This window comes from Anguilla anguilla, chromosome 13, assembly GCF_013347855.1.
Source record: "Anguilla anguilla isolate fAngAng1 chromosome 13, fAngAng1.pri, whole genome shotgun sequence".
Lineage (NCBI taxonomy): Eukaryota > Metazoa > Chordata > Actinopteri > Anguilliformes > Anguillidae > Anguilla > Anguilla anguilla.
In genome coordinates this window covers 11,870,250-11,895,202 of record NC_049213.1, presented here as the reverse complement: position 1 = coordinate 11,895,202, position 24,953 = coordinate 11,870,250, and the positions used below count along the sequence as shown (strand labels likewise).

The following is a 24,953-nucleotide window of genomic DNA, read 5'->3' as shown; positions in this document are numbered from 1 at the left end:
AGTCAGCCAGCGCACTGTCAACAGCACTGTCAGGGGCCACGGCTCTACACACGGCTGACTCTTCTCCATTTGAATTCCCTACGATGACCCTGGCTTTCAAAACCAGCAATGCAGTCCAAGCCAGACCTGCCTAGGCTCACAGTCTCAGCCACAGAGACTGCATGTTTGCTACAGTAGGCTGAAGTTTTCACCTTTGACCTTTGACCCATCTGCTCTTACAGGAAGCGCAAGACCTTGGCCTGTTCTTTCCGTGCCAAACTGTGGTGTTATCTGTGGGTGGGGGTGGGGGTGGGGTGGGGAAGGGGGGGTTGCTGGTCATGTTACTGGAAAACCGCATTTCTAATCATCACTCCGTAAAAATGATTTGTGACTACACAAAGATCATTTCCTCATCTTAATTGGCGGTCTACAAAAATAGAACAGCAACAGAAAACTCTACTAAACTAGTGGGCTAAAACAACAACTGACCGCCACTGAAGATAAATAATTAACTCACTCCCCTGAGATTTAACATGACGCTGCCAAATCATCCGTCTATGTCATTTTTAAGTCATTTCCATAGCGTTACAGCAGGGTACAAGTCCAGAATAAACACCCCGAAATTCCACCCCCCCCAGGCCGACGATTACTCACACTTCCTGCAAACCCTGTCAGTCTCCACACTGCCCTCTCACCTCCTCTCCAAAAACAGACACCCAGCTGTGCTCTGACGTTCTTTATCGGTGCAGTTTATGAGCCAGGGAAAGTGAAGCCAAATTGATCACAGCTGTACAGATGGGGGGTGATGGGGGGGGTCTACAGGTAATCAGGAGTATCTCTTATCAAATACAATTAACTGCGACGAGGCCTGGCCTTTTATTTGCACAAATAATGTGGTGTAACATGGTGATCTGGAAACCATGGTGGTCACTATGGTGTGGAATATACTTATAATTATTTTACAAAAACAATCAATTTAGTGCTTTTTGGTGGGTGGGTGGGGGGGGACATTTGTCTCCAATTTTTCATTTTCATTCCAGTATTTTTTTCTCTCCATTATTACATCCTTTGCCATCGAAAGCATTAAGGTTCAAGATTAATAGAAAATGCATTTATTTATTCAGCAATGATACACCTGATCTCCAAGTGGACAGATACAGGTATGAATATGCTAAAATCAACAGCATGCACATCCCAACACATAGAAAAGTCACTGACCTCTTCTGGGTCTGAATTTGGCCCCTTAGTTCATTTATTTAGTTGCCCCACAAACGGTAAAGTTCACTAAAGTTACAGAATGAAAAGTGTCCTTATGGTCACATTCACTTTAAGATTTTAGCTGAAAAAACATTCAGATACAGGCTGTGTATGATACATTGACACTGGAAGGTCAAATTTATGCATAGACCACACTTGCCTCAGTTTAAATAAATAATGAGCAAAAATAAAAGTGGTGAACAGAATAACAATGGGGGCTGGTTAGCAGGAGAGCTCTACTGAGCCAGAAAAAAGGGAGGATGGCAGAGGTGGTGAGGGATGGATAGATACAGAAGAAAGGAAGGACATATTTGGTCTCCATCGTGTGCTCTCCAGCAGAAATTGTAAACACAGTCATTAGCAAGATAAAATACGGACAGATCCAGGAGGAACTTTGGTTCGGACCACTGAGGGGGAGAAGCAGGGTGGATGTAAACAAGGCCTCTCCCCTTCCCCTGTTTCTCCTCACTGTCTCTAATCTACACACACACTGCACCAACTAACGCTCAGCAGAGTGGACAGCACAGAGCAGCTCAGAGCCTCTTATCTAACACAGACAGAGGGGGAGAGACAGGGAGAGACAGACAGACAAAGAGCGAGAGAGAGAGAGAAAGAGAGATAGAGAGAGAGAGAGAGAGAGAGAGAGAGAGAGAGAGACAGAGAGAGAGAGATAGGTCTGTGACCACTGTAAACTGAACTGAAAGCAGAGCGGTTGTGACAGAGATTGACTTTCTGTTAAATAAATACTACTCCCAGGAAAGAGAAATCTTTCACAATCTATGAACCGTTCTCCCCCACTTTGCAAACATGACAGATGAACAAATGTTATCAGTGTGATTCTTGGAGAAGAGCCCAGAGTCCTACAAGTACAACAAATAAACTATTACAGTACAAATTCTCTATATGGTCACCAGTTTTACTCACTGATCCTTTATTATTATTATTATTATTATTATTATTTAGAAGAAGAATGTTTTTGATGTGTCTATTTTGAGCCATATAATAATACTTGTTATATACTGATATTAAATTTAATACATTTACATCTTCTGTGTTGATTGTCCAGCCAGTAAAACACCATGAATTGACTGTAATTTATGTGAATTGAGAGAGTTGAGGAGAGATAAACACACAATGAACACGACCTTCATAACCACATCTGACTGAATACTGCCTTCAGCTTCATGGAAACCTCTATTTATACGACTCTTAAACTCTCGTTTTGGACAGAGCATTAACATGACATTGTTGCCCTTGTCTTTAACCCCCTAGTCGAATGGCACTGGCGCCTGTTGCAGATTACACCTGCGTTAATCTCACGGGGCGTAGCCCTCCGGTACGCGCGCCGAGGCTGACCCGTGCGCCAAAGTCGTTTCCCGCGGTTCGCCGGCGGGACGGCGCATTTAGCCCGGACAGCTGAGCATTCGATGGCCTGGAATCACATTCGTGTCCGTCTGCCTGGACTTGCAGAGAGGGGCACAGCTGCCCGTCAAAACCCCACGTTCGCCTCCGCGCTCCGGCCCGTTCGCGTTTGGGGAGGATGTGAGGTCAGAGGGCGAGGCGGGGCCTTTTGGAGTCTCGCTGAATCCTGGAACCCGAGGCGGGTTTGCGCAACGCACGCTCGGCTACGAGCCGCGAGGGCCACGGGGGGCCTCAGCTTTTAAAGACGTCCTCGGGGCCTTCATTACTCCGCTCGGACAACGGAAACCATCTGTTTTTTGCCGAGGCTTTTAATCACGCCGTAATTAAAAGGAACTGCGGAAAATTGACAGGAAGTTCCAAATCCCCGAGGGTTGCACAACCTCGCTTATTTTCGACGCGCAAGTCAGACGGGAGAAGAAACAAACGCGCGAGTTCATCCTTCGGTTCAAAAGCACTGAGCACAGCTGAGATTAGATGAGAACGAGGAGAAAAAAACAAAGCTGTCTTCTGTTAAAGGCACGAGGTGTAAAAATGCAGTTTATTTCTTCAGTGTTGTTTGCAGTCTTTCCAGAAAAGTGAACTAACGCTTACAACCTGCAGGGAGTTAGTGTCCACTCAGAGCTCGAAGAATATAACATCAAACATGTTGGCTTTCAATTCCATAGATGATTCAAGCACGTTCTGGGAACTACTACCGTGTTTCCACTGCACAGCATTATAAATACACCTTCGAAGATACAGGGCAAGAGTTGGCAACTGAATTTTCTGGCACCAGCAGTGCAATGGGACTCATACAGCACCAATGAGCCAACAGCAGTGATGTAATCCCTGGAGGGGTGTGATCAGGGTTCAGGTTTTTATGTGACTATGATGCTATGTGACACATTCCTACACAAGTGTGACAGTGGCAGCTTAACTCGAGCCACAGTGAGTTTAACCCTCCACATCCAAAAGCTACATGCTGATGTCTGTAACACTGCATCTCAACACTGACACTCTGCCTGAACGCTGAGTATGAAAACTGTCTGAACACTTTCCTCAAACACTGTACCTGAACACTTCCTCTGAACTTTCTCCCATAATACAACATCTGGTACTAATGCAAATGCTCATCCTTATGCCTGAACACTGCACCTCAACACTGTGTGTTAAATGTCCAAATTCCTGGCGTCATCTCAGTGCTCCACATGAGCTACCACCCAATGGCAGGGGCTGGTAGGCCAGCTAGAAGCGGGTTTCAGTTAGCCAGGTGGGACAGCATCAGAGCTCAAACCAGAAGCTGGGTGGAGTAGATGGTGAAGACCAGGCGGATTGTCCTAATGTCATAGAAGAAGAATCTGCACCCCTGGCTCACCACTGCAACTCCCACAGTGTTGCGAAGTTTGTAATCTAACACCACTCCAAGGTTCTTGGCGCTAGAAGAAGTGAGCACAGTGGTGTCACCCAGGGTGAGAAAGACGTCACGTAGGGGGAAGACATGGCAGGGATGCCTCCGTCTTTGCCAAGCTGAGCTTCAGGCGATGATTTTACATTCTGCTCAAGGTGCCATTCATGCAGGCTGAGCTGTATGAGACCTGTAGACGGTGGGAAGGAAAGAGTGCGTCTCGATTGCAACATGACAAGCTTCGACCAGCAGTGACAGGACCAAGGGATTAGGTGTAGATGAAAAAGAGGAGGGTACCAAGGACTGAGCCCTGGGGGATGCCCATAGAGAGACTATGGGGTGTTTAAATAGGACCACCACAAGAAACCTGGAAGGAATTCCCAGGGAGGTGGGAGGGGCTATGCCACAGATCCCTACTGCACATACGGAAATTGAGAGAATGTGGTGATTCTGCACTTGCCAACCATGTCAAATGCAAGCTCTTCCTTTGACCACTCAGAGTAAAGGAAAGATTCATTGTTTCATCAGAATCAGACAAACTGGCCCTGGAAATGGGACTTTTTACTGGAAAAGAAACCAGACAGCCTAATTTAGCCTAACTTCTATCACATAAATACAAGAGTCATTTTCCCTGTTTTGCCTTTTCCTTTATCTCTCCCTTCAAAGGCAACCGTTGAAACAATAACAATTTATAGCCCAAGGATAGGTGCAGACTTATGCCCTTGTTTGGCCTTCTGTTCCTTGCGGGGACCAACAGTGAACTTTGCATGACCACTGGTTTCCTCCGGGGACATACTGTGACCAAGCAACTGCTGCCATGGGAAACAACTCTGCATCGTCACTGAACCCAAAAAATAAGGGACAAAAATATACACAAGCAAAATAAACAAAAAAATACAACAGCTTGGAGACTTCGAGAGCGTGACAGCTGAAAAGCGCTCATGTCCAAAGGAATCTCGTGGGGACTGGAGTTGCATTTCAACGATTATTTATACGATGCTTGTTCTTCTCCCTCCTGCTTCCGTTTGTTTGTCAGAATCCGTTATCAGCCACATAGGTCGGGTTCCCAAAGCCCCGGTCCGCATGTTTAAATCACGCGTCCACTGAAGACCAGCATCTACATCTGAACCGCTTCACGCAGCACGGCAGTCATGATGAAGCAATCGCAGTCCGCAGGAAGCTTATGGTTTTGTAGTTTACTGAGATTTGTAGTTCTGTCGTCTGACTTGAGTAAACGTTCAAGTGAGAATACGCAGCTTGTGTGCCCTCCGCAGTAGACGAGCACTTTACCACAGGCGGGTCCTTTGAGTCAGGCCCGGCTCTCATGCCGAAAACTCGCTGGCATCTCGACCTTCGCGTTGAAGGTCATTTCCCGACACTCCAGTCCCGCCCGCTGCCATCTGGAGCGGCTCATACGATTTCCACCTCTCCGCCGAGTCCAAGAGCGATTAATATGCATCACTCTCTCCCCCTCTCGCTCGCTTTCATTCAGATTTTCCACCCAGACGCGGACGCCTGCCCCCGGGAATGTGCGCCGTCTCGAACCGCCGTGTCTGCCCTCTCCTCCAGCTGACGGCCGCCGCCGTGTCGAATGTCCATTGGTCGCTTCTCTGTCCGTGCTGTCCCGTTTTTTATTAGCAGCCGGTACAAGTGCGCTGTTACTGCTGATTCCACACATATGGTCTCAGCCTGGCTCCCACAAGGCACTGCTTCACATTGTGAAGGGACTCCTGGCCCCTTATCGTTTTTTTGCCTGCACATGTGGATGGCTCGCAGCCTGTTTGTTATGGGGATTGTAATGCTGGCTCTGCCTCCGCAGTTCTGGCTGAACTGCCCAGATATACAAATGCATTCAAACTTTCATACTGATTAGATACACAGAAGCATTTACACCCTTATATTACGTTTTCCTATTCATTCATCCAACAGTGATTTTGTACGGCACTTCCCTGTGGATCATCTTAACTCACAATAACTCATAACTTCAACAATATCAGTACCCCTAATTTCAGTACATGCAGTACAGCACCATTGTAAATAAGAAACGAGAGGTTTGAAATTTGACAATGGCCTAATACAACCCCCCCCCCACCCTCCTCTTTAACTCTCAGCTTTACCTCTCAGTGACCGGGCACGGTTCCTGTCTCTTCTCTCCCGTCCCGACGCCGCATTAGCGGTCTCCGCAGTCCGGCACCCTCCCTCTGAGTCCCTCCCTCTCCGGGCCTCTGCCTCCCTGACAGGAACGCTGTTCGCTGCGGGCTGGCGTCCAGACCCAGGCTCTCCGATTTCTGACGCCCGTTTCCTGGCCAGCGGGGCTTTTTGAAGAGCTCCCCCGCTCGTTAAACCCTGCCCCGCGCGCCGCGAGGGCTCGCTCTGCGTATTTATACTCCGGCGCGCGCCGGCCGTCTGACGCGGCCGCTCTCTCGCGCCGACAAGCCAACCGCCGCCCGCGTTTCAGACGCGCATCGGCGAGCCGAAGCACTGGGCTGCTTCTGTCAACACGACATTTCTGTCGACATTTTACTCATTTTATAATCAATTAGAACAGGGAAAATGTTCGCGTGTTATTGTTCACATACAAGCATTGTTTTTGTTTTTCTCTTGCTCTTGTTCCTGCTGTTATTACGAGAGAAGTTTAATCTTCTCAGAGCTGCTGCTAACACACGGTCCACTACAGCACAGCAGCGGGCTGAAAAAGGCCAGTCATAACCAGGGCACCGCAGGAGTCATGCTGGCTGTAAATACTGTTTCCTGCAGATCTTTGAAGATTTTATCTTAATAGGAGCACCAAAGGGGGCCAGTAAAAAGTAGAGTAACATTTAAATCAAAGCTGAGAGAACGTTTCTGCCACAGAGCGCTTCACTGAAAAATCGATAGGAGAAGAGCTGAGAACGTGAACTGAGTTAAAAGGCCAAAGCAGCATTTTGCTACTTGTTGGCATCGTCGAAACACCCGAAAAGGACCCGTTAATGCACAGAGGGAGATGATGAATGGGAGAAGGACCTTCCCGTCTCTTTTAGCAGCCTGCCTCTGGCCTTCCCGTCTCTTTTAGCAGCCTGCCTCTGACCTTCCCGTCTCTTTTAGCAGCCTGCCTCTGGCCTTCCCGTCTCTTTTAGCAGCCTGCCTCTGGCCTTCCCGTCTCTTTTAGCAGCCTGCCTCTGGCCTTCCCGTCTTTTTTAGCAGCCTGCCTCTGGCCTTCCCGTCTCTTTTAGCAGCCTGCCTCTGGCCTTCCCGTCTCTTTTAGCAGCCTGCCTCTGGCCTTCCCGTCTCTTTTAGCAGCCTGCCTCTGGCTAAACTCCCCGATTCCTAATCCTCAGCTCCTTCATGATCCAACCCCCACCTCTAGACTCCACGGATAACACTGCAACTTCACCGCTTCACTCGGGCCCTTCTGATTTAAAACGGGGGTCTAAAGCCGCACACTCTGGAACACGTGCGTACGGAGGACCTAAAATAAACACAGTGAATCCACATTAGTGGAAACAGCCACCTGTCCGAGAGCAAGCCTCAAAACTTTGTTGACAGAAAAATGTATATGTAATAATACAATAACGTTTCTATTTTAGGATGAATTCTTTAAGCTTGCAAAATAATTGGTGCATCATTTTCTATATTTCTAAATATTTCTTTTTTATAAATTATAAATATATAGCAATATGTGAAACAAAAATCATTAGCATATTTGCCTACAATATATAATGTGAAATGCTGCAATATATTGACATATATTATTTCACTATATTGTAGTATATGCCTCCATGAGGATGAATTTACCATGTTTAAGCACTGGATAATTTTTCAATGGCATAATTAAAGTCAACTCATATTGTAAAGATTACTATCTGATCCTGGTGACCTTTAACCATTCCCTAGTTTCTCCCTGTGGAGTATGTCTGTAGCATGGTTACAATTACAGTGATGATTATAACCCAAAAGCAAACATAACCGCAAACTCATCCCTTCCATCACCACATCGGGTCAGACGCTGGCATTAAAACCTTTGAAGCTACAGTTATAGTACCTATAGTTAAGTTGTGCAAATCTGTTTGACCCTACAAAGTGACCAAAAGACAACATTTTTGTTTGTGCTGTAAAATTACCGCAAAAGCCCAGAGAAAACAATCACTGTGTTTTCAGCTTTCAGCTTTTGGTCATGCCGTGTTGCCCTAAATGAAAATCAGAAGTCTTGTGGGTTAACCTTTGCTGGGACATGTGTGTTGCAATCCAGTGTTTTTCATCTTTGCTGGGATATATGTGTAACAGTACTGCGTGTTCAGCCTGTACTGGGGACATGTGTAATAACAGTGCTATGTGATCAGCCTTTACAGGGACGGGTGTATAACAGTGCTATGTGTTCAGCGTTCATGAGGACATGTGTATAACTGTGCTATGTGTTCAGCCTTTATTGGGACGTGTGTATAACAGTGCTATGTGTTCAGCCTTTATTGGGACATGTGTATAACTGTGCTATGTGTTCAGCCTTTATTGGGACGTGTGTATAACAGTGCTATGTGTTCAGCCTTTATTGGGACGTGTGTATAACTGTGCTATGTGTTCAGCCTTTATTGGGACGTGTGTATAACTGTGCTATGTGTTCACCCTTTACTGGGACATAACAGTTCTTCAGGTTTTAAGTATTAACTAGCCCTTCATTTTGGAAACCATTACTATGTAGATCTTTCTGTTTGGTAATGGCTATTTTATGGATTAAATATATGGTTGTGTTGAGCTATGATTCCCATCCAAACTTCAGCAGTCAGACCTAGACGGCAAATCCATTACATTTCCAGCCAACAGTGTCACACATTCACATCCAACGCGTTACCAAACAATTACCTCAGTTGTGTATAAAAAAAGCTTCAGACAGGGATTGAGATAACAGTACGTCAGAGTCACGATGTTTTTCTAACCAGAGCTCTGCCAAGTCATCTTTGATCAGTGAGCTTAATTGGAACAATGCCTCCTCCCCAGTCGGGACAGATAAAACTCAAGAGACCACCCCCGCCCCACCAGCCCCCTGCCACCGCGGCCAACCTCTTCCTTCCTGAGCAGATCTGATGATAATTTCACAGGAGGGAAGGACAGGGAAGCAATGCTGTCATCCCCAGAACAGCGGCCCCTGCTGACTCACAGGCACTGTGCAGCAGAGGTACCAAACTGCTATGGTTTGTTACAAAGAAAATATCCCCCCAAAAGGTACTCATTTGGGGTCAAACTGATCAAAAATTCATCACAATGAAGCATATTCAAACAATAAATTCAGATCCCTATCAGGTAAGACCAATTATGTGTAAATATCCATCCTGTGCACACTGAACTGTGATACGTTTTTTTTTACTTCAGTTTACTTTCAGTTAATTTGCTGCCCACACAATTCCTATGAACTTCCAAGTTCTTCTTTAAATGGCTTAACAATCTGAAATGGGCACTGAGTAGTCCCCACTTATTGAGAAAAATAAAGCTTACCTTGATTTCACATTTCTTGTGGGTTGCCATCTTACACACTACAGAGAGGGAGAGGGGAACAGAAGGAGAAAGGAAGTAAGAGACGGGGATAGAATGATTCCCTGACCCCAGGAAAAAGTGGTAACAATATAACAGCAAACAAACAGCAAAGCAGAATAGTTGGTTAAAAAAAAAAATAAAAAAAATAAAAAAAACCATGGCTCAGCTCACTATGTAAACCAAGACACTTTCTGGTGGCTGGAGGGCTGACCCTTACTGTGGTATAACAGGCCATGGGGGAAAGTTTCCCACCAACACAGGGAGAGAAATCCACGTGAACTGTGATCCACTTCCTGCACATACACTAATGCAGGTGTGGGCAATTCCAGGCCTGGAGGGCTGGTGTGTATGCAGGTTTGTGTTTCCACCAATTACCCTGGGCTAAATCAGCTAATTGGCTGTGTACACCAACACTGGCCCACTCAAAGATTAGATCACAGTAAAATGTTTCATGTAGGGACACAAGAGCAGTCGTCTGTGCTTCGTGTGCTTATCAAGACGCAGCACTAAAATGTCAGATGGCGTAAACGTTAGGGCTAATTACATAATTAAGGCCAGAAGTTGGCATGGAAACCATAAACAGATACAGCCCTTGTTGCCCACCTCTGCACTAACGTGTGGGATGATTTTGCTATTATTCTTCAGCAAACACAGCACAGCTCACCAACATCTATCTGTCTCGTTTTCATAATTTATATTTCGGCTAAAATTAATGTTTTAAAATGAAATCAGTGTTTGAGTTTAATTTGGATAACAGCCAGCATACATATATACACAGTATTAAAATCAGTTCAGTTTCAATATATTAGTTTAATGGTATTTATTAAAATGATTTGTCCCTCAAATATATCTCTTTGGTGTCGACTGCTGTCTTTGGTAACACCATATTTTGAGTGTCCAATGTTGTCACTCAACTTGATATCAACTGAATATAATTAATTGTCAATTTAAAGTAACAATTCATTGAGACTCTTGATAGTAAACATATGCCTTGTTGACAAGCAATAGATGGCTCTTATGTTTGTCAGCAGACATCATTTTGAGGATCTCTCAGGAGGATGACGTTTTGATATCATATTTAGTTGACTGTTGTTGAGATTCACTTAACCTTACTTGAAATGTCCACAGGCGGGACATCTGCGTGCAGTTGACATTCAGCTGAATATTTAATGCTCCATTTATGTCTGCTCATTTAGTGGAGAGAGAAAGTTCATATACAGCAAGCCTCCAGGTAGGCTAATACTTTGTTGAGTGTCAATAGAGGGTTTCTTGACAAGAGTTTTGAGTGTCAATACAGCATTGTTTGACAGCAGTTTGTGTCTCAGCAGAATCACCCAACATGCAATTGACTTTAATCAACTGATATTCAGTTGATGTCAAGTTGAATGTCAGCATAGGACACTCAAAATAAAATGTTACCCTATCCACTCCACCCTATCCACTCTGGTCCCACCTACTAGCCCCTCCCACATTTCAGGTCTCTTTATTCCTCCTTGTACATGGTGGTCCAACTCTCTCTTTTGTACCTTTTTCACTCTTCTAAGGGTTTTAATACATCTTTCTCTATCTATAATCTGTTTTTACAGATTGCTAATGTTAGAGAATTTTCTCATTGGAACAGCACTTATACCAGTGGTCTCCAACCCTGGTCCTGGAGAGCTACAGGGTCTGCTGGTTTTTGTTTTCACCTTAAAATCAGCACCCAACTGAGACCTAAGACACCAGGTGAGTTGAGTTAACTGTGTAATCAACTGCTCTAATTGATTCATGATGTGCAGAGTCACTATGAAAACCAGCAGACCCTGTAGCTCTCCAGGACCAGGGTTGGAGACCACTGACTTATACTCCTGTGGTGTAGACCACGCCCAGGTCACCACGTGACCAGGCAGACTCACCTCGACAGAAGGAGCCCAAGCTGTCAATGTTCTGACCGCAGACTCCACACTGACGCTTCTTCCTGAAGATCTTCTCCCGGAAGGCATGGGCCTCCTCCTTCCCTACCTGCAAACACAGTCACAGAAAAACCTGCTCAGCGAGGAACACAAGCACTTGCAAACACAGTCACAGAAAAACCTGCTCAGCGAGGAACACAGGCACTTGCAAACACAGAGACACAGAGAGGAAAAGGAGAGGACACATAGCTTTACACTAAGAACACATGGCTTTTTACTGACCAGGGAAGTTGCTTTGACCAGTGACAAGCTGTCTAAATTCAGTGTTTTAGGATGTCTTGTCAGCCATTTTGTCAAGTATTCTCTTCAATCTTCAAATCAAGTTGAACTTTACCTTGGCTCTACTGTTGCACAGGCCTTGGCCACGGACAGTGGCATCAAATGAGTCTTGCTAAGTGGCTGAAAACAGCCAGGTAAAAGTAAAAAATAAAGAGGAATCAGAATTATATGATAAATGTAAACACCACTTAAGTGATTGTTACATCACTCTTCATGTGACAAGCAAATGTCACCACAATTGTGTACCGGCAGTCACTTTGGAAAACATAGTCAAGTCTAAAAAATCAGGTTTGAGCAAAAAAAGTGAGACTAGCATTAAAGTCTGCAGTCTGAAGGTAGCCTTCTGGAACTAACCTGTCTCAAATGTGAAAATGAACATCACATACAAGTCCTCCTTGGTTTACCAGGCTCTTTGTGATTTTTGAGCTCACCAGTGCTCTCAGTCTTCTTAATGATGTTCCAAACAGTTGATTTTAGTTAGCCTAAGGTTTGGCCTATGCCTCTGATTTCTCAGCCTCATAATGGCTTCCTTGACTTTCACTGGCACAACTCTGGTCCTTGTGTTGACAAACACCAATAACAGACTCCAAAGGCAATCAAAAGGGTAGAATCAAGACTAGATACTGAAAACTAAGGAAGCAATTGAACACAACTGACTAATGAGAAACACCTGTGATGCCCTGAAATGGGGGGATTATTCATAAAAAGGGCTGTAATTTCTACATGACTAAACCAAAATGTATATATATATATATATATATTCTTTATTTAACCAGGTAAAAGTCTCATTGAGATTAAAATCTCTTTTTCAAGAGTGACCTGGCCAAGAAAGCAGCATGAAACATTGTTACAACAATAAACACAAACCATACAAACAGACAAATACAACTGTCACACACTACAAATAAGTGAACACAACATATAAAAATACCCTGAAATAAAAGTTGAGAACGTGCACTTCAACCACATGTGAATGGTTTGATTACAAATCTAAAATTATGGAATACAGGGCCAAATCAAGAAAAAAGAAGTATCTGTCCCAAAAATTATGGAGCTTACTGTATATGAGTGGGAGAGCTGCCATATTTCCAGGATATCTGACTTGAGGATTTGGGTTCCAGTGTAAATGTGTGTGGCCTGTTTGAACAGACCTCCTCACTGTGGGATCACCTCTAACCCCAAACTCATCTCACTGAAGCACAAAATAAACACCTGTTTTATTTAGGCTATGGGGGCAGGGGTAAGTTTCCATTTTCAATTTGAGCGTGACAGAGGTGTTTACACAGCTATTCTGCAAAGCAGACTGACACACTATGACCCTGACTGGAAGCTCTGGGCTGGGTCCATTGTAGTAGAATCAGTATTAATAATAACCATAGAACATATAACAGCAAGCTATTCCAAGGCCTGAGCACATGAAACTATTTGGGCAGAAGTTGAGACAAAAAAACATTACGGTCACATTTTATGAATTGAAGTTCAATACAGTTAAACATATTTTTTTTAAATAACAACATATGTCTGCTGCCCGACGTACAGTAAGGGACTGGGCCACACCTCCGCACCATGCAGCAGGCCGCTCAAAGAGCATCCAGGACTTAAAGAACGTTCCGGAATTTATATCCCAGCCTTGCAATATTAAAAGTACTGCAGAAATGCAGAAATAAAGCTGCAAGGGCAACAAAAACACGGGGAACACACATAATTAAGACGCAGGCTGGAGCGAGCCTGCTGCTGAAAGCAAGGGAAACCCGCGGCTCGTGTGACGGCCCGCGCCGCCACCGCGCATTCGCACGCCGCGCGTATCCAGTCTCACCGCCTGAGTCTATTCCTGCACGCGGACACCGAACAATCGAGCCGGTTTATTTACAGCCTTTTGAACCCTTTTATTTTATTTAGCTCTCAGCTGTCTGGGAAAGGTATGATGGCCCCTCTGCAGGAATAGGACGTGTCCACAACACAGCGAGTTCTGTCAGAGCAGAAACGATGCTAATCTGTCAATCAAGAAGCAAGGAGGGGGTGGGGGCATGGAAAACAGCTGACACTCAGATGCCAAGCTCTTTAAAAAGAAAGAGGTACAGCAATCGGGTTTTAGGATGTACCCCATCTGCAGTATACTACAGGGATACTCAATTCTGACCTTCAAAGTCAACCGGAATATTAAAAATATTATGAGAATCTAAACGAGCTAGATGCACTTTAAAAGACTCCACCCTTCACCAAAAATAATCCCTTCATCCAACTTCTTCTGCCTACTGACACGCCTCTAGCGTACCCTGCCCGTAAGCATCTCTTCCTCCACGGCCCTGCCTGTTGACTTTGGCCAGTGGCACCAGCAAATACACACAAGAGTTCTCTTATTTTCGGGCACCTGATGAATTTCAGAGAGGCAAAGACCATTTTGAAAGCTCATTCCATCTCCCTCTCCGCAAAGCTGGGAACAGAAGAGGTATTGAGTTTTAGCTGTCAACCCGCAAGTACCCCTCGGACAAAAGCAACTTTATTTCGCCCCCTGCTCCCATTTCTCGACTCCCGGGTCCACACTCCCTAAACTACGCAGACAGGAAAACTGAATAAAATGCCTCACAGGTCTCTGGCTACGGGCTTAGTGTGAGTCAGTAAGCACGCATGTGTATATGTGCATCTATACAGCATGCTACTGTTATTTGACAGCCTGTCAGTGAAAAAGACCAACATATCGACCTCCTTTTGTCAGCCTCTCTGTTTCTGCACCACACGCCTCCCTGTGCATCCCTCCTGTCTAGCTCCTTTAAATGAGGAGTTAAGTCCTCTTCTCCTCTCCATTTCTCCCCGCAGGCCCTGAACAGTCAGTGAGCACAGATGGGCCCACCAGGAACAGTAAATGTCAACCGTCCATCGCCCGTTACAACAACATTAGTCCTGTGCCTGTGTACACGCTGGAGTGTGTACACCTTCTGAGCACCCTGGGCAGTAGAGTGCTCCCAGTCCCTGTGTGCTGTGCCTCCCCCTGTTTGAGGAACAGGCCTACTTAACGTCTGCGAACGCGTTTCCGCGCTTTGATTAACACTTTACTTCTGCAAACTGAGCAAATAACTTTGGCACCATAATTCTTTCAGGATAATATATTTTGTAACAGCATCTGAAGTACAGTTGTACTTTAATTTATTTTTATTGTTACTTTATAGTAACAAATCCTCTTTAAGTACCCCCATCCCTCCTCACTACCCCCCCCCCCCCCCATTCCTGCTGAATCTCTCTAAGTACCCGCCCTCACCCTCTCCTTGATTCAGTCTGTCCCAAAAGGGTGGGTCAGTCAGAATCGAACATAGACACACTGTTCCAGCAATGAGGTCAGCCCCAAAGAGGCACAATACTTCCAACTTCAAGACTCTCCTCACCAGTTAACCCCCTTGGCTTTGACATTTGCTCACAACAACGCTGCAATTTGTGATGTGCAAAGTCATTAAACTGCCTGCATGAAATTTGAAATTTTACTTTTCTGAGAGCCAACTACTGTGGCTGGTGTATGAAGTTCTGAGCTTTAACATTAAAAGGATAGTTTGGAATTTTTGACAACTAGCTGTTATTTTGAAGGAAAATTATTTTGAAGACAAATTACCGCTAAATCACTTATTTAACCTGCAGCTCACGAGCAAGAGGAGCTGCATGTCTGGTCTCTCCATCGGTCTCTCCGCATCAATCAACAACATTATGGGTGAGTGAAAAACAGGGCCAGATGCCAAAAATTCCCAATTATCCCTTTTAAATGGAAACTGTGATATTCTAAAACAAAAAGGTCTAACCTGAACTGAATGTTAAAGCTAACATCGGCCAGAATGGTGTCTAAGCCTCAAACAAACCTGCTGATTTTTACTGGCAATTTGCAAAGGTGTTCATTTCAAGCCTTAGCGCAGAAAGTGGTATGCCGGGGAATCAAACCGCCTGCATTTGTGAATGGAATGAGAGTCTGCCATCCTACAGACACATGGTCTCCCCCTGCACTGAAAAACTGGACGGAAGGCCCTGCTAATAGCTATGTCTGTCTCACAGGCTATCCAGTGCATGTGCGTGTCCAGTGCTGTGAGCTAGTCGCTGCTGCCATTTTAAAGTCAGCTCAATGGATGCAATACTCTTGCATTCCACAGTGGTGGCACACCTATTAAAATAGACTAGCCAGTTATTTTTATTCACCACTCATTTTTAACCCTTTAAGGTGTAAGATCACAAATATGTGATCTGAACGTTCTTAAATGAACATTTTAATGCTGGCGTAACAATCACTACCGGTAACTGAAAGCAGTTCTAGAACACAATTTTGAAAACATTCCAAAAAGAGTACTCTTCAAACGGTTATAGTGACAGACAAAAAACTTTGGCAGATAGATGCCTCAACTGATTCTTTGCTCACAAGGTTGTCAGCTCAGTACTCTAATATTAGGTCTGTCTCTGACCTGTTCAAGCCAAAACATTCCAATGCATTGCATCTTCTGAAACCTCATTACGGGGTGTGACCAAAGACAATAATAAGGAAAAGAATGCTTGGCACTATAAGACCGGAATATCAGACCAGAAGCCGGAACTTCCCGCAATTAAGATGTTTGAAGGATGGAAGGACAGCATGAACTGTATATCTGCTTAATCTACAGAATCAGTGATACTGATCAGGTTTATAAACATGAGTCACTGTCCCTAGTCCTTCCCACTTACTGGAGTGGAGTTAAGGGATATAGCTAATTATACAGTAAGAGAGTGACAACCCTTCCCACTAGACAAAATAGGGCATTAACATCTTTGTGTCTCAGAATTTGACATAAGTCCCTGTGCACTACAACATACATCAGGAACAGGGATCAAAGGTACAGCAACACTGAGGCAGTAGTCAGTCAGCTGGGATTTGAACCCGCAGCCTCAGAGTTACAAAACTGGCACATTAACCACAGGACTGCTGCCCCATGCTGGCCACACAGACAACTGCAATGAGTCTGATGCTGCGACACAGAGGTACTATTAATTACTGACAGTCAGCTGTTGCTAGTGCTGCTACGGCATTTGTCACCTGACTCTCTGGCTCTCATAAGACTCATGCATTTCTCTCACGCACAGCTTCACTCTCTGGAACAACATACAACCACGGTACCACAAATCCTGCAATGCGAAGTGCCTGAGTTATATTTGAGTCCTGCATCTTCCCTACACACTCCTGCATCTTCCCTACACACTCCTGCATCTTCCCTACACACACCTGAATCTTCCCTACACACTCCAGCATCTTCCCTACACACTCCTGTATCTTCCCTACATACTCCTGCATCTTCCCTACACACACCTGCATCTTCCCTACACACTCCTGCATCTTCCCTACATACTCCTGCATCTTCCCTACACACTCCTGCATCTTCCCTACACACTCCTGCATCTTCCCTACACACACCTGCATCTTCCCTACATACTCCTGCATCTTCCCTACACACACCTGCATCTTCCCTACACACATCTTCATCTTCCCTACACACTCCTGCATCTTCCATACACACTCCTGCATATTCTCAATCTCCACACACTCTTCTTAACTCTCCAATCGTCTTCAAAGCTTCCAACAGAAAATCAGATTAGAAAATACTGACTACTCGATACAAAACTGTTAAATGACAGTAGTATTTATAATTCACTCAAATCCAATTACTTCAAGGCACATTGAAATGGAGCCAGGTTTCAGAAAGCTGGCTCTAAGTAGTTAGAAAACAGATATATGACCATATAAACAACAAAAAAACATTTCATAAAGTTCAATAACTGTGTCATATCTTGTCTATGTTCTATACATTAACCAAGCTCCCCGTGGAAAGGATGGAACAAATAAGGTTATACCTTTCAGTATTTATTGGCATACGTAATCCAAACAAGTTTTATAGATCATCTTCTGGAAGCCATGTCGCATTTTGCCATTTAAATTCCTTCGTAAACTGGAGCCAGTAATCCTGCATTGCTTATAGTGCAAAATCCTTCATCCATTTGAGCAAAGTTCCGAACAATATCACTGCTCTATTGCGTCAAGCGATTCATAACTACAGGGGAAACACCATAACAGCCCTATCTGTGCAACGGCATCATCATACCTGGGCAATCTAATAAACTTCTTCAAAAGAAAAAAGTGCTTATATAAAGTCTTCCTTAACAGCGAGCTACAGCGTTCAACGTAGCTAAACAACAGACCAAGTTCTTAGTTTAAAAATAATAATTAGCTAGCCAATCAAAGCTACACAATAAGTTAATCATATCATCATGTGTGAGCATTAAATGCATGCTTCTAGGATTTCATTAGCTGTAGGAGCTACGCCTCAGCCAGAAAGAGAAGATGCTGTGTTCTCACAGAAAGCAGCGCTAACGATAGATTTCCTGCTAACCTGCAGCCTCTGCTGCATGGCATACATTTATTTTTTCCAAAGAGTCTAACTTTCAAAATGTGTCCAAGCATTAAAAAGTCTCGGTTTATTCATTTTATAATGAGTAAAAAATAATGAAACCCGTTCATCCGTTTATTCTCTTACCTTATTCATTTTCTCGGATGTATCCGCTATTGTTCACACTTCAAATTTTATTGCTTTCAAACCCCCATGACTTCATAGAAATCCAGCGCCTTGCTGTCCGAATTCAGAAACATACGAACTGACCAGTACCAATCCTGCAAAGTCGTGATTGACTCTAATCAATGGGAGGAGCCAAATCTAAAGTTGGGCGGTAACAAAGTTGTTTTGCTGGATATCATTTCTGTATTGGGCAGTTCCATAATAAAACGGTGTCGTTAAAATGTTGCATTCCGTAAATGGGCGTGTTCATTCAGTGCAATATCACTGATTGGTTAGAACTGAAAACAAAGCTGTGATATTTTCATGTTCGTGCTGGCGTGTGGTTTTGGTTGCAGGTGGGCGCATGGATCTCCGTACTTAGACATCTGAATGTTCGATACATTGATATGCATTGTTAATGGTAATGTGTTTATTAGAACAGGGAAATTTGTTTAGAGTTGGGCTCCGTTTCAGACAAGTCACAAGCCGCCCTGGGATTGACCCCCGCACCCATTCCTGTCATTTGACTCAGATATTTCACACTTCATTACACAGATTTAAGCCAAGTGCCTTCATTAATACAGTACATGACCCAGCGCTTAACTCTCATTTACAAAACCGACAGAACTGAGAGAGAGAGAGAGAGAGAGAGAGCTCTGTGTAGTGTCATAAAAACAAGACTTCAACAGGCTTGATTTTATTTAAGACGATGTCTTGAGTGAAAGTCAAATAGTATTTCTCCAAAGACATTGCACAATGGACCATATTTCCAAGTAACAATATACCAGAACAAAAATGTCAGTAAATGAAAACTTTGCTTTAGATTTCAAGAAGGCACTTGATTCCATTTGGCAATGTGGACTGTTTGATGTACTTCCAAAGAGTGATCTAACCTGGTCTAAGACCTATGATATCATCAAATCCCTAACCCTAACCCTAACCCACACACACACAAACAAACAAATGCAGAGTCGCAATTGGGAAGAAAAGAAGGGCTTTCTTCACTCAGTAGATGGAGAGTAAGGTAAACCTGTTCAATGTTTGCATCCACAGACCACAGCAGCAGGATATGCGCTTGATGATGAACAAATTCGATTAGCTTTCGTTTGCAGATGACCTGGTTCGGCTGCAACCCACAGAAGGAGGACTGTAGCAGAGCCTGGCTCTGTCAGGAAAGCCTGTTAGATCTGGGCCTCGACAATAAAGCTGGTTACAACCAAAAATACGATACGGAATTTAGAAGAAGATTCGGATCTCACGGCACCAAATATAGAGTCGTACAAAAACTTGAAACACAGAAACATCGTACACATTTTGATTTGCAAATATGCTCACACCTATACATACAAATGCATACATACAGTGCACACTGTACATCATAATATCATAATGACATAATAATTTAGAATTCATAAACTGCTCTAATGTAAAATTATGAAAGATATCGTTCAATTGCAGTGGAGAACACCAAACAATACATGAAGGGCAGATATCCACTATTGTCCAACATCCAAAAAGTACCGTGATGGGCAAAATAATGCCACTTTGGGATCATTTCGATTCACTTCTACTTGCTCAATAATGACATCTCCTGGTGAGAAGTAGGCAGAGCAGACCAGATAAACCAGATTTTTATTTTATTTGACCATAAACAACTCTCTCACTGAGTAGGGTGCCTTACAAAACTATTCACTTTTGAACAGAAAGGTGGACCGTTTCTCAGTTATGCCAACAAATAATTTCACATAATTTTCGCGGTGGCCTGTTGTGCTTCTTGTCTCCTTGAGTGAAATAACACGAATATGTGCAGCACTACCACTTCGCAATGCAATCTCTTGAAAAAAATTATTATTTAGCTTCGCTGTGAAATATCAGCAGAATCTAGGCAACTGAATTTCCACTCCCTGTGCGGTCGGCTGGTCGCTTCCCCAGTTATGTCTGTACTGGCCCCAAAGTCGTGGAACAAACTTCCCAGTTATGCCTGTACTGGACCCACAGTGGTGGAACAAACTTCCCAGCGTGGTCAGGACAGCAGAATTGCTGGCCATCTGCTCACACAGACTAAAGACCCATCTCTTCAGACTGCATCTGGGTTATATGTCATTTTGAAAGAAAATGGCAGTTGAGAATAAGTTTGTGCTTTGTGTAGATGGGACATGGTAAATAATAATCTAAAATAACTAATTAATAATAATAAAAATTAATAATTTTTATTAATGATTATTTGGCACATTTAATGAATCTAGAGTCGTACAAAATGCTAAATATTAGGATATCTGGTATTTGAAATGTAGATATATGGAACCCAAAATCTAACATTCTCTAGTGATACCATGCCTTAAAGATAGTTATGCAAGCTAAAATAGACTCATGTACAACTGTAGACACATCTACCATGGGAGAAATTTCTAGACAAGTGCTAAATATTGTAAAAGTATCAATACAAAACCATGACACACTGACATATTCAATGAAGGATATTGAAGCATTTTCATTTGAATGTTATCTTCTACAAAATAAGAATAAGAATGTCTTTAAAACATTTGGATGTGGATATGAAAAATATGGTAGGGGATGGCAAGAGACAGGCTGCAGGGGATATTTGAAGAGGTGATTAAAAAAAAGTAATGGAGAACCTGAAAGGAGAGGTGGCGTGTCGGAGAAAAAACTCCACAGCAAATAGTGAGAATGGCGGACAGGGCAGGACCGAGACCCAGGCAAGCCGGGGAGAAGAGGCTGGGGAGAAGCTGTGTAGGGGAAATGACACGGGTCGGGGGCGGAGCCACACTGTAGTGGCAGAAAACGATCATGAGAACCAAGCCAAAGACTGATAAGCCCCAGATGGAGGGCAGAGAGAGAGAGAGAGAGAGAGAGAGAGGAAGAATAGAAAAATGCAATGCTGGAGCTCTGTTTGTCATGTTGTCATCTTGGGGCAACGTACATGAGAGGTTCATAAAATGCTGAATCATAACCCCCGCAATAATTTCCAGCCAAACTCCAGCTCATTTCCAAAACATTTCCAACCCTTTAATAACACATTGTTTCCATTACTCACTTGTGAATGTAATAGAAGATAAAGTATTTATTTTTCACAACGCTGCTCTATGGGGACACAAATTACTTATTTTATTAATCATTTCCCCTACTTTTCACCCATTTTTCTTAATTGCCAATGCAGAATTTATACTCTCTCACTCCCTCCCTCTCTCTTGCTCTCTCTCAAGGGTTCAAGGATCCAAAAAGGACTTCTTCAGAAGCATTTTAGAACATAAGTATTGAAAACCTCTTTCTCTTTCCTTTACCTACTTTGCTTCCAGGACAAAATAATAATAAATATACAATATATCATAATAAAGTAAATGGAAGTGCAAAAAAGATTAAATAAAAGTATCACGTGTTAAACTAAAAGACGAAAAGAACAGTAACTCACAGAACAAGTTTTCTGGGAGCTCTACATACTTCCAAAACTTTGTGAAAGCCAATCTCTCCCACCCTCCACTGATATGAATGCACTCAATCACTCTCTCACCCTCTCTCTCTCACACACACACACACCTGCTCTAAGTGCTAGTGTCAGCAGTACTCGCGCATGCACACACACGCCCACGCACACACACACACACACAGCGCCCTGTGCTTTAAAGTCTGAGAGCGCCTGTAACGTGGACACCGTGGCTCGCGTTTGGCATTCCTGCAGGATGTGACGGGAGCAGGTGGGGGTGGACAGGCCTGTTACGAGGGTCTGGGCGGCTCGGCCTTTATTTATATCCGCCCCCCATCCCACCCCCCCCTCCCCCACCCCCCCCCGCACGCTTTCTCCGCTCTTAATGGAGGACGTTCCGTCTGCTAATCGGGCTGCTCACCTCTCCCGTCCTTACAGGGACGTCGTTGGAATACGCATGTGTTTGAAAGGGGTGGGGGTGGGGGGGTGCAACAACCCCCCCACTCTCACCCATTTCCTTACTATAAACTTGAGTGGGGACGGCTTTGGGTTTCCAACACCTCGAAGGAAAGACCTTCCCTGACGTCCTCCAGCAGGTGGAGAGGCTGCATTTCATCACGGCGGGGAGCAGGCCCTGGCCGCTTTTCGGTCTCTCGCAACTGTTCCGGACAAATCCGCCCCCAGGGCTCTGCCAGCGGGTGCCCACCTGAACAAACAGCGCGCGGGCGGTTCTGCCAAAAGCGCCACGAGCGAAACAAATGACTGCAGAGGGGGGGGGGGGGGGGGGCCTGCCACTGCCACAACAGTAACGCGCCGCAGTAACGTGCCGCAGTCACACGCGAGCGGTTTCTGTTTCAACAAGGGAGCTGCTCTGTCGAGAGGGGGGAGGGGCCGGGTCAGGGGGAGGGGCCGGGTCAGGGGGAGGGGCCGGGTCAGCGACACGGCAGCGCATTTTAAATCCCGTGCTAATAAAACGGGGTTTAAGCCACAGGCACTTAGGGAAAAACACTTACGAGAGTACGGGACTATTTTGTGTTTGGTGTTCGATTCTGCTTCTGCTTCCTGTGTTGTAAAGAAGTTAAATACTGTCCAGAATTGCAATGCAGACTTCGTAACTATTTTCTTAGTTTCAGAATAATTGATTTTTGTATGAAAATGCATTGCTTTCTCATTTCAGCCCTTTATTTCAGAGGTGTGTATTAATGACATTTGAGCATTTGCAGTCAAACGGTCAAGCGTGCGGAATTAAATCACATCAGGTGGAAAGAAACAAGAATGCATTAATTCGCAGCAAACTGAATACATTGCATCCCATACGACCGTGATACTATGCTGGGCCTAGATCAGTATGGACCTTGTGACAGCAGCAATTTCCTGTGAAACAGAAGCCAAAATAATCTGGATCTGAGTCTGGCTTTCATATTATTATCCATTCAGCACTCAATCAAAAACCCCCCAGTGTGGTACAACAGAGACCGTGCATTTCCGTGGGTTTATTTTTGTGTTTCTTCACGTTTCTCCCATATTTCCTCTCCCTGGAATGCCTAACCACAGCTGTAGGTCCTTCAGAACGCTGCAGTGTCCCTCCCTCCCAGTGTGACCTCACTTCCTGTAGAGCCAATCATGAATCACCCCACAGGGCATCCCCTGGCCACAGGCTGCACTGGCATTGGCTAGATTTCCTCCGTAGGGAGCATCACTGCACAAAACACAAATTCCTCAGCTGAGCGTGCAGTTCGGGAGCCCCCAGTGTTCCAAAACTATTAAATAATCTCAGTACACCCACAGGAATAAGGCCCTTCACTTTCCTAAATAAAGCTGTTTTACATTTTACAAGTTGTACTTAACTGTATAGTAGATCATTCTGTTAAGACTGTAAAATGTTGATATCGTTTCCTTATCATTGTCCCTGTTTTCTGTCATGAAAGATCCATCAGTGTTCACACTTTTTGACTGGAATAGATCACCCAGCAGAGAAGCTATTGGAGGGCTTTCAGGGAGCCAATAGGAAGAAAGTGACATCACCTAGTGTAAACTACCCAGAAATGCTCACTCCTTGTTGGGTAGCATGGTCATTTTCGCACATCATCAATAGATCAAGGAAGAGAACGGACGCAGAAGTATTTTAACTACCAAGCCGTCTGCTGGATGTGAATTTAAACAACCAATCACCACACTTTCTGCAGATTGCTCCGAAACAGCTACATCAAACAGGAAAATCGTGATTTTTAACATCCTCTCGTCAGTTCTGATTATATATTTAGCGACTTTACAAATCTGGTGACCAGCCATTCTCACTAAATCTCATCTAAAGCTGGCCTGGGGGTCAGCTGGGGCGTAGCCGTTTGCGAGACCGCCTGGGGTTAAGAAGTCACCTGCCACGGTGGGTGGCATGCAGGCGGTCAGTGGAAGCCAGGCTAAAGTAACAAACAGCCGCACCGAGCAGAAGCCCACGCCGTCAGCGTACGAGCGGGCACAGCCGCGCCACACCAGAACCCCACGCGAAACACGGGCAGCGCCAACGCGGAAACCCCCTCCGTCCAATCGGAGCGAGCGCGGGCAGCGGCGTCCTCGCCCTCGCCGCGCTTCCCTCCGTCGCCGCGTCCCCCGGGCTTACCTTGCTCGTCCGGAGCTTCTCCTGCTTCCTCTCGGCGCAGACCATTTTCGGCGACTTCTCTGCGGGCGCGGGACCCCGCTCGGCCCCGCTGCGCCCCGCGCTGAGGGCACACCCCATGGGTCACCCCTCTCTGACTCTTCTCCCTCTCTCCGTCCCTCTCTCCGTCTCGCTCTCTCTCCCTCACACTCTGACTCTGAGGGTCTGTTTTGCACTCCACACGAAGGCAGCTGTTTTTGTCGACTGACGTAAAGCCCTTCCCCTTTCCCAGGGCTGGCTCCCATACAGCCCTATACTCAGCCAGAGAGCCAGCAGAGCCTCTCTCTCTCACACACACACACACACACACACTCAGCCAGAGAGCCAGCAGAGGCTCTCTCTCTCTCTCACACACACACACACACTCAGCCAGAGAGCCAGCACAGCCTCTCTCTCTCTCACACACACACGCACTCAGCCAGAGAGCCAGCAGAGCCTCTCTCTCTCACACACACACACTCAGCCAGAGAGCCTCTCTCTCTCACACACACACACACTCAGCCAGAGAGCCACCACCAGACTCTCTCTCCCT

The 24,953-nt window shown here is 44.9% G+C and overlaps 1 protein-coding gene across 8 annotated transcripts in view; it reads right to left on the bottom strand.

Annotated features, from left to right (window-relative positions):
- LOC118211036 (tensin-2-like) overlaps positions 1-24,599 on the bottom strand; it is a 42,756-nt gene extending 18,157 nt beyond the window's left edge. For 4 of the 8 annotated variants that reach the window (XM_035387757.1, XM_035387758.1, XM_035387759.1 and 1 more), the window contains exons 1-3: positions 24,386-24,597; positions 11,443-11,548; positions 9,509-9,546 (exon numbers count right to left, since the gene is read on the bottom strand). In XM_035387757.1, coding sequence (XP_035243648.1) covers positions 9,509-9,546; positions 11,443-11,548; positions 24,386-24,502 — 261 coding nt within the window. In that variant the 5' untranslated portion in view covers positions 24,503-24,597. Of the gene's footprint in view, positions 1-6,159; positions 6,482-9,508; positions 9,547-11,442; positions 11,549-18,308; positions 18,436-24,385 lie in introns of those variants that run through there. The other 4 variants (XM_035387762.1, XM_035387763.1, XM_035387764.1 and 1 more) reach the window with 3 other exon arrangements.
- Positions 24,600-24,953: the final 354 nt, after the last annotated feature.